This window comes from Mastomys coucha, unplaced genomic scaffold (assembly GCF_008632895.1).
Source record: "Mastomys coucha isolate ucsf_1 unplaced genomic scaffold, UCSF_Mcou_1 pScaffold22, whole genome shotgun sequence".
Lineage (NCBI taxonomy): Eukaryota > Metazoa > Chordata > Mammalia > Rodentia > Muridae > Mastomys > Mastomys coucha.
Window position 1 is genome coordinate 59,133,431 of NW_022196905.1, and position 10,669 is coordinate 59,144,099.

The 10,669-nt window shown below is 45.1% G+C and overlaps 1 protein-coding gene across 1 annotated transcript in view; it reads left to right on the forward strand.

The window, feature by feature from the left end:
* The window catches only part of Chrna9 (cholinergic receptor nicotinic alpha 9 subunit), a 15,187-nt gene extending 5,166 nt beyond the window's left edge, over window positions 1-10,021 (forward strand). The window contains exons 3-6 of the mRNA XM_031340741.1: window positions 128-273; window positions 1,526-1,680; window positions 4,142-4,674; window positions 9,480-10,021. Of these exons, the coding sequence (XP_031196601.1) occupies window positions 128-273; window positions 1,526-1,680; window positions 4,142-4,674; window positions 9,480-10,021 (1,376 nt within the window). The remainder of the gene's footprint in view (window positions 1-127; window positions 274-1,525; window positions 1,681-4,141; window positions 4,675-9,479) is intronic.
* The last annotated feature ends 648 nt before the right edge of the window (window positions 10,022-10,669 follow it).

Genomic DNA, 10,669 nt, shown 5'->3' on the forward strand with positions numbered 1-10,669 from the left:
GAGAGAGAGAGAGAGAGAGAACTCACCCACTCATTCCAAAGTTATCCCTAACTGGTATGGCGCCATCTCCTGTTCCGACCCCAGAGATGGCCTTGTTTGGCTGATCTGGGTGCTTCTCTTTGAACAGCTGTAGAGACAGCAAATGGAAAGTATGCTCAGAAACTCTTTAGCGATCTATTTGAAGACTACTCCAGTGCTCTGCGTCCAGTAGAAGATACGGACGTGGTGCTGAACGTCACGCTGCAGGTCACACTTTCCCAGATAAAGGACATGGTGAGTGACCTTTGATGGTGACGCTTCGGAGAGAGGGTGACAGTGAAAACAGGCGTTTGCTGCTGAGTGGGCAGAACCTTGGGAGAGGGAAGCGGGCAGTCCTGGGTACCAGCTGGCAGGAGGAGCAGGGAGAGCCAAGGAGAGGAAGCATTCTTTAGAATGAGCTCCTTACTGTCGCTTACTGAATGCTCCTTACTGTCACTAATGCTACTATCACCCACAGGTCTGGCCATAAACACTAGCAGTCGAAAGCAATGGAAGGTAGACAGTGTTGCATGTGGTATGAGTCTATTCATAAAATGTCCAGAATAGGTCTGTTCAATCAGACACAACACAGATCATTGATTGCCAGGGGCTGAGAGAGGGACCAGTGACTGCTTAGTGGCTATGGCCACTTCTTTTAGGTGTGACGGAAATGTCCTTGGGTTAGTTGGGATGATTATGCACTGTGGTAGGTGACTGGAAGGCACTGACAGTTATAATGTGGTTAAAATGGTGATTTTAAATATTTTAATATTTTAATATAATTATGTGAACATGCCTGTGTGTTTGAGCATGTTAGTGCAGTGACTGCAGAGGCCAGAAGAGGGCATCAGAGCCCCCCAGCTGGATTTACAGGGAGTGGGGAGCTATCTGACGTAGTGGCTGGGAACTAATCTCGGATGCTCTGGAAGAACAGTACACACTTTTATTAACTCCCATTCCCTAAAATAGTACTTTGAGGTTATGTGGATTTAACCACAATTTTTAAAAAGGAAGGTGGTGTTTTAAGGTGACATGGCTGATTCCCTCCATATACTTTTCCTGTGGGTCTGTAAGCCTGTGTCAGCACTCCTGGGAGACCAGCTCTCTCCTGGGAGAATGGGTCTTGGGCGTGGAACAGCTTCAGCTCAGGGATGCAGATGGCAGAGCAGGATTCTCTGAATGATGCTTTCTTTTGCCCCTGGTAGATATTTCACGACTCCTGGCTCACCTGTATCATTAAGCTGGTCCACTTTCAGAAAAAAAAAAAACTGAGCAGTTGGCCCAAGGAAAGATAGAAAGACTTAAAGTACTAGTTTCCTTTACATTTTGTACACTATATCAAAAAGGCATTAAACATGGCCTTCATAATCAATCAGTTAGAATTTTAAAAGGTCTCCTTTGTGGGTTGAAAATAAGTGGGCACTCTTGAGATTCCTGCTATCAAGAACAAGTGTCCCGAAGCCGGAAGTATATACTGGATAAAGTGACACCTGGATTCATTGCTTAGGATGAGAGAAATCAGATCCTGACAGCCTATCTGTGGATCCGCCAAACCTGGCACGATGCGTACCTCACGTGGGATCGAGACCAGTATGACGGGCTGGACTCCATCAGGATTCCCAGCGATCTGGTGTGGAGGCCCGACATTGTCCTGTACAACAAGTAAGCCTGGTCCTCAGACTGGAGGAGTCTCCGAAATAAACCTACTGATTTAATAGAAACTTAAGCATCATGTCATGGGGACATTTAAAACACTGTGAACCTCTGTGCTTATTCAAATCTCAGATGATCAGAGCATCAGGTCCTAAAAGCTTAGACTTAGAAGGAAACTATCAAATGTTACCTCATTCACCCACCCTTTCCCCCCTCAGGAGCAAAACTGGAGGCAGTTTCTTAAGGGATAAGCAATACACACAGACTGGCTGACTTGAAGAAGAGACACTTGTCAGCTCACAGTTTTGGAGGCTTAAAATGTAAATTTAAGTGTAAAACTTTGGAGAATTAAAATGTAGATTTGTTTCCTCCGGTGTCCCCAGCTTCCATTGTTTGCCATCCTCTGTGCTCTGTGTCCCTGGAGTTGTAGAAGCATCATTTTGACTTTGCCTTCATTTTCACATGGGGTTCTCTCTGAGTCCTGTGCCAGAATCTCTGTGCCCAGATCCCCTCTCTTGTAAGCAGATTCCCAGTGCAGGCTGAGCTGGCCACCCTGTTCCAGCATGAGCGCCATCTTCACTGGCTGTATCTATAATAACCTTTCTCCTCGCCCTCTCTTTCTTCCTCTTAGGTGGTTTTATTTGTCATTGTTGCTTTGTTTTGAAAGTCAGGATCTTTCTGTTAAGATCAAGGTCCCCTGGATCTGACAATCTTCCTCTTTCAGCCCCCCTGCAAGATCTCCGACACTCTAACCTAGTTCTGTTCCATAGAAAGCTGGAGGGCTAGGACTTCTATATGAGAACTTCGTGGAGATACAATTTAACCTGCCCAGCATGCAGAGATTAGGTAACAGAAATGCTACCATGGCTAGGTAGGATGGGCAGCCTGGAATCTGTCCTGTGGGTTTTGGACTCTAGAGTGGAGGGAGACGTATCTTGGGACTGTTTGGATCTTCTCACAGCAAAGAGTCTTGCGCTCATAGGTACGGTTCATGTTTCTCAGGCTGTAAAGTATGCACGAGTCACCTAGAGATCTGGGGGAAAAAAAACCCCTCAGATTTGGATTCAGTGGCCATAGGGTGGGTCTGCAGTTCTGTATTCCCACAAGCTCCGGAGAGTAGTGGGTGTCACTGGCTCACTGGCTATACTCCAGAAAGGAGCCAGATCTCTTAACTCAAGCTCAAAGTCTCCACTGCCTTCTGGTTGCCATGGGAGTTCCTCTGTTTTTATTCTGTAACCTAAGCTCCTGTGGATTGAGAGGGGTCCTTCTATTGCTCAGATAAAAATGGGGACTACTGGGGAGGGGATCCCTGGGCAGAGCCTTCTGGTGCTCACAAAGAGCCCTCGAAAAGGCAACAGTGGTGGGTGCCAACCTTGGGTGTCCCATGCCTTACTCAGAGCCCATCCAGAGGTCCTGACCTGTTCTCCATTCCTCATTCTAAGTGAGCAGGAGGATGCTCCATGTGCTTTCCAAGCATGCTGACATCTAAGAACTAGGTTTTATTACTCTAATCTATCCTTTCTCTTCCTCCTTCTCCTCCTCCTCTTCTTTCTCCTCCTCTTCTCCCCCTCCTACCCTTTACCCTTCTCTCTCCTTCCCTCCTTCCCTCCCTCCCTCTTTTCCCTCTCTCCAAGAAGATGAGCCAGGAGCTCTACCACCACTCATCTACAGAGTGTGATTGAATGAGATCTGACATAGGATTAAGGTTAGAGTTAGGGTTAGGATTAGGTTTGACATAAATTCTGTTGACATAGATGATCTCTCAAAGTTTTGTGTAGATTCCACCAACTCTCCCCAAAGAACAAACAGAACAAAGGGGACTCCTGCTTCGTTTAAGCACTGAAGTGACCAGCATTACCAAAATGCTTCTTTGCAAGCTTACACAGCCACTAAGTTAAGTCTGCTCCAGCGACTGTGTGCTAGAGAGGCACTGCATGTATTCATGAGCTCATGGCAATGGTGCCTCTGCTTTGTAATGGCAGTGGAGGAAGATTAATTCCCCAGAGGAAAATGGAGTCCTCGTCCTTAGAAACAGCAGGGACAAATGCTGACAAAGTAAGAGAAGATATCCTGAGAAATAGTGAACATCTGTAAGATTGAGGATGAATGACTTTTTCCTCTGTGTTTTTCAAATGAACATAGACACTTCTGATGACAACAATGGAATCAGAGATACAGATTTTAGCCTCGACAGGCTCCCCTCTCTTCTGATATTCAGGTCATTAGTAGCATTGATATAGGTTAGTGAGATCATGGAACAGAGGTGCTTTACGGATGTTAAGGGAAGTGGTCCAGACCACTTGCAGGAGGTGGAGGAGAAGGGTGTATTGGAAGTGATTCCAAACTCACAAGAATTGGGACCCACTGCCAAAGATGCTGAAGTGACGGACACAGAGCAGTGAGTGGTCCAGGGCTTAAGTCAGTAAGGTTCCTCAGCAAGTGCCTGCCACTGTCCTCATTTGCTCTCCAGGGCTGACGATGAGTCTTCAGAACCAGTGAACACCAATGTGGTCCTGCGGTATGATGGGCTCATCACCTGGGACTCACCAGCCATCACCAAAAGTTCCTGTGTGGTGGACGTTACCTATTTCCCCTTTGACAGCCAGCAGTGCAACCTGACCTTTGGTTCCTGGACCTACAATGGGAACCAGGTGGACATATTCAACGCCCTGGACAGTGGTGACCTCTCTGACTTCATTGAAGATGTGGAATGGGAGGTGCATGGTATGCCTGCCGTGAAGAACGTCATCTCCTACGGCTGCTGCTCGGAGCCTTACCCAGATGTGACCTTCACTCTCCTTCTGAAGAGGAGGTCCTCATTCTACATCGTCAACCTCCTCATCCCTTGCGTCCTCATCTCATTCCTCGCTCCGCTGAGTTTCTACCTCCCAGCAGCCTCTGGGGAGAAGGTCTCTCTGGGAGTGACCATTCTATTGGCCATGACTGTATTTCAGCTAATGGTGGCAGAAATCATGCCAGCCTCAGAAAACGTCCCCCTGATAGGTGAGTGGATACTTGGAACTTAGCTTTGTAGCAGTTGCGATGTCATGTGTATGCCCTATGCTAAAGCAACTGAAGCCATTGGCATCATGCTTTCATAAAAACCCATTCAGGGCCTGCACATGGCCTGTTTGCTTATACATACGGCTGTTGGAATTAAATGGTTCTTATGATCTCCAGGCTCACGAAAGGACACTTGTTTATTTTGTATTTATCCACTTTTGGATTTTGAGACAGAGTTTTACAGTGTAGCCCAGGTTGGTCTCAAACTCGTTATTTAGCCAAGAAAGAAGTGGTTCTTTTGTTTCTCCTTTCCTCCCGGCCCAAGTGCTGAGATTGTAGATATGTTCCACCAAACCCAACTTACCTGGTGCTGGAATCAAATGCAGAGATTCATACAGGCTGGGCAAGCCGCTGCTCAGCAGTGACTTCTGTTAGCTGTTCATAGTATTAGGTCTTTCTTCTCAGAAGGAAGCACAGCGACTGTTCCAGGAAGATGAACTGGAGTCTCAAGTCAGACCTCTACCTTGCATACCAGAAGCCTCACCCCACTTAATGAAACAGAGGTTCCTATACTCAAAGGAATTTGATTTAGCAGTATTTTCCAAAAATTAAGTGTTTTATTTTTTAAAAAATGTAATATATAAATATATGTATATTACTATATACATATGTGTATATGTGTATGTATATGATACATATGTATACATATGTCAACACTGGCCAGGATCTGAGAATCTGATCATTCTAAAGCAGAATACATTTTCTCATATTTCAGTTGTAAACCTAGTCTCCTTTAACAGCTGAGCCATCTCTCCAGCCCACAGAATATGTTTTCAAAAGGCTACAGTAATGTAACCTGCAGCCAAGGGTTGCAGCAGAGACTGAGGCTGCCTTGTCTGCTTGTCTACCTACTTTGTTCTGAGATCCCTCTGCCACCTCTAACACGTCCTGCTACTGCCACCAAGGAGACCCCTCCGATCCAACACCTTGACATGCTGCTATAACAGATGCTTACCAGTACCAAAGTAAACCTTAGTTCTTTAAGATAAAACACAAAGAGAAATTTCAGAACTCAGGGCTGTAGAGAATAGTCATCAGGAGCTGTGTGGCCATGTGTGCTCTATAGAATATAGTTAACCAATATTTAGACATTGGTTTTTATGGAGACATCTTTTCGTTTTGTTTTGTTTTTGCTTTTTGAGTAGATAGGGTCACATAGGACCCAAGCTAGCTTGTAATTGGTTCTATAACTGAGGCTGGCCTTGAACTTCTGATCCTTCCATGTCCACTTCTCAAGTACTGAGGGTTTTCCTTTTTAGGTCTCTTCAAGAAAACCCAAAACACACACATACACACACACACCATGCATGCATGCACGCACGCACGCACACATACACAGATACACATACACAAATTTCCCTCTAAAATAAACACAGGTTTTCTTCTCTACTAATAAAGAGAGGTATAAGAACCTTGGCACTTTTATCCTTTTATTACCTCTCTGGAGACAGAAATGAGTGACACTGGCCAGGCATGGTGGTATTCGTCTGTCATCCCAGCACTCAAGGTGGAGAGAGGAAGATCAGGAGTTCAAGGCCTGCTCCAACCTCACGATATCCTGTCTCAAACAAAAACCAAAACCAAGCCAGAAACAGTAACTCTTAAGTGGGATCAGTGACAGGTCCCTCTCTCTTCCTTAGCAGTGACATGCAATCACAAGTCGGCAAGTTTCTAAAGAGAAATGACTCACAAGAATTTGGGAAGCATTAATCATTCCGTTGTTTCTACAGTAATGTGCAGGTTTTTTTTTTTTGTTGTTGTTTTTTTTTTTTTGAAAGTACATACAAGAATTTGGGGAATATTTATTAAAAAAAAATCACAACATGTATTTGCAGCACCTATGAAATGTGCTTCTTGCCTTTGGTTGTCATTGATATTAGGGACGGCATCTCACTACACAACCAGGCTGGCCTTGAACCTAGGCTTCCATTTCTCCTGTCTCAGCTTCCCCAAGTGCTGGGAGGCTCTCCCTCCTCTCCCTCCCCTTCTTCCTCTCCCTCCTCTCCCTCCCCTTCTTCCTCTCCCTTCCCTCCCTCCCCTCCCTCCTCTCCTTCCCCTCCCTCCTCTCCTTCCTCTCCTTCCCCTCCCTCCCCTCCCTCCCTCTCTCCTCACCCCTGTAAGTGGAGACTGTACACAGGACCTCATGCATGTTTGGCAGGAGCTAAAGCCTCAGCCTCTTTGCTCTTCCATTTACAGAAACATACTTACATTTTCTCTAGGACAAGTAGCGTTTCATGAATGTTTCTGGCTCACACTCCTTTTATAGTTAATCTGGACTTTTTAAATAAATAATAAGTGGACATTAAAAAATATTGTGGGGCTGGAGAGATGGCTCAGCCGTTAAAGGCTAGACTCACAACCAAAAAATATTGTGAATGCTGTTCTGGGGTGGAGAGCTGTGCTGAGACATCCTAACCTTAGAACAGGACTGTTTTTACTCCAGATCAGGCAGGACTGAGAGCTGGGCCACTGCTGCCTCACAGGGAAGAATCAACCAGAACAAGCCATGGCTGCAAGCTCTGGTCACTGGCTTGCAGTTTAAGATAGGAGGTCGCAGTGAGCCATTTCTGACTCAGGACAATAGGAGAATTACCTCAAGGCCAGGCCGTTACTAAGCACCATAAACCCAGGGACTCCATGACACTGAAGCACTGCCTGGCTGTCCCCTCAACTCCTTACCCCATAAAAGCCACCCTTTGCCTTCTCTCTCTTGTCTCTTTGGTTTGCCGCTGTGGCTGCATCACAGTAAAGCGAACACACTCTACTCTTGACTCTGTCTTCAATGAATTCATTCACAGCTCTTTTGTCACAGGCCTGTCAACACTATCCTGGACAAGGCAATTACCAGTGTCTTGTCTCCATTTATAAGATAACCGTATACATTTTCTCTTTCACCCATTAATGCAGTGAATTACATCACTAGGCTTTCCTGTCTCAAATTTTGGATTCCTCAACCCAAGCCTACTTTTTCATGATCTGTCAAGACACTCTGGGGAGTGGGGATATATGTCAACAGAAGAGTACTTGCTTAATGTGTAGCAAGTCCTAAATTCAATATAAGTACTGGAAAATAAATACATTAAAAAGTCACCATAAGGGGGCTGGAGAGATGGCTCAGAGGTTACTCTTCCAGAGGTCCTGAGTTCAATTCCCAGCAACTACCTGGTGGCTCACAACCATCTGTCATGGGATCTGATGCCCTCTTCTGGTGTGTCTGAAGTTGAGGATATAGCTCAATTGGTAGGGCTCTTGCCTTACATGAAAGAAGACCTAGGTTCAATCCCCACCACCACATACAACCAAGCATGATAATACATGCCCATAATCAGAAGATTAGAGGTTCATGATCAACCTCAGCTGCGTGACATACTCAAGAACAGCCCAAACTAACCTGAAACTAAAAAAAGATATCTTTTTACTATAAAAAGATTTTAAAGAATTCTATTACATAAAACTTTCCCATATATGTCTGTAGAAGAAACGAGTCACTATCTCTTTTCTTACCATTTTTTAGATTAAAGCTCCTGCTTTCCTCTCCTCTCCCCACGAGTGACCTTATTAAAGATTTGCCAGTTTGCTGTACCTGGTGGCGCATGTCCTTAATCCAAGAACTCAGGAGGCAGAGGCAGGCAGATCTCTGAGTTCAAGGCCAGCCTGGTGTACAGAATGAGTTCCAGGACAGCCAGGGCTACATAGAGAAACCCTGTCTCAAAATAAAACACACAAAGAAATGAAAAAAAAAGATTTATCAATTTTACTACTGTTTCTTTTTTTGAAAGTTGCCCAAGCTGACCCTTACCTCCTGGGCACCATCGTCCTTTTGCTTCCACATCCCGAGAAACTGAGATTACAAATGGGTATCTCTGTGCTCAGTCTTATTCCTCTTTTCAAAAGCCTGCCCTTGGCTTTGTTTGTGGGGGATGAGAGTGGGGGCGGGGTGGGGATGGATGCCCATGGCCCTTCACTCACATCCAAGGTCATGCTGAGGCAAGAGCAGACCTCCCCTTTGCTCTCCATCTCACCGCATTGGGGCATGAGGATCTTCATTTCACCTAGGCTGGCTGGGCTGTGAGCCTTGGGGCTCTGCCTGTCTCTGCCCACCAAGACTGGGAGTACAGGCATGAGGAGCCGTATGTGCTTTTTTTTACTCAGATGCTGGGGACTCAAACTCAGGTCCCCTTGCTTACAGAGCACGTGATCTCACCCACCTTGTTCCTTTCCTACGTCTGTCTTCTCCTCTTCTCAGGGCCATTTGCCTTATGTAATCAAATTACGTTTAAAGACAGCAGCACAGCTTTCTCCTTTCTCAGGCAAAGGTGATTGCTTTTCATAACAATGAAGCCTGGAGGTATTCTAAGAAGCCATTTGTTGTCTGTTTGTTGAGATTGGACTGTTTTTTTCACGTGCTGGCAAACATTTGTGAACTGTTTCAGTTATAGTGGAGGGTGGTTCGGAGAACTTTAAGGCGTCATACCTATGCCTATACGGAGCTGTGCCTTTGTAAGTTGGAGACTTACTACAATTGCTTTATAGAGTACAAAGTTCAACACGATTTTATTCTTTGCTTTGGTTCTGAGTCTAGTGTTGGGTAGTGATGCTGGATTTCAAACTTAGAAAGTCAGATTAAAAAGTCTCTTCTGGTGACCACCAGGGTAGACCAGTTTCTTGGGAATGGTGTTTGATTCTTTTTCATCGAATATGAAGAGATATAAAAATGAACTCAGCTGGTGCTCCTTTCATTCCAGGGAAATACTACATAGCTACCATGGCCCTGATCACCGCCTCCACAGCTCTTACCATCATGGTGATGAATATCCACTTCTGTGGGGCGGAGGCCCGGCCAGTGCCACCCTGGGCCAAGGTGGTCATCCTGAAATATATGTCCAGGATCTTGTTTGTCTACGATGTGGGTGAGAGCTGCCTTAGCCCCCGCCACAGCCAGGAGCCAGAACAAATCACCAAGGTTTATAGCAAACTCCCAGGGTCCAACCTGAAAACATCCAGAAACAAAGACCTTTCCAGAAAGAAGGGAATGAACAAACTCTTAAAGAACGACCTGGGGTACCAGGGTGGGATCCCTCAGAATACTGACAGTTACTGTGCACGCTATGAAGCACTGACAAAAAATATTGAATACATTGCCAAGTGCCTCAAAGACCACAAGGCCACCAACTCCAAGGGCAGCGAGTGGAAGAAGGTCGCCAAAGTCATAGACCGTTTCTTCATGTGGATTTTCTTTGCTATGGTGTTTGTCATGACTGTCTTGATCATAGCAAGAGCAGATTAGAAGGAAAGAGGAGGAGTGAGTTGGTAAGCATTAGATGTTTGGGTGAAAAAAAAATCAATAAAACTCACCTGTGATCTGCCCCAATGTTTGAGTTCAATTGCTGTTCATACATAATTTGGGGGATGGGTTGGGTGTGCTTTATTCTTAACTTCAGTCAATTTCATAGCTACATGTCAGGTTAAATCAAGCAGGAGATGAAAACTTTCAAGGGTGAAGGGATGAAGAAAGAAAGTGAGAAAGGAGCCTCTTCCCAGCTTCCCATGATGGGGAGGGGCGGCCCTCAGTTTACGTAATTTTTTTTTAATGTAATTCTTTATGTCCCTATTATTGCAGACTACAAAACACTGTGTGTTCCTGCTTAAGACTTAAAGCAAGAAAAGACAAAACAAATTCACTCTCTTAGTCCCTAATAAAACTTTTTTTAACAAAAGGAAATGAATTGTGTAGAGTCAGCGAGATAGATTAGGGTGTGTTGTAACCCAAGTCTCGAATGGCAAATTCAAGATCTTGTCCTGGCCAGTTTATGGTGATCACATCGTAATTCTAGCACTGGGGAGGCAGAGGCAGGAAGATGACCACAAGTGCAAGGCCAGCCTGGTCTATATGAAGGCTATATAATAAGATCCTATCTCAAGAAAAATTAAATTA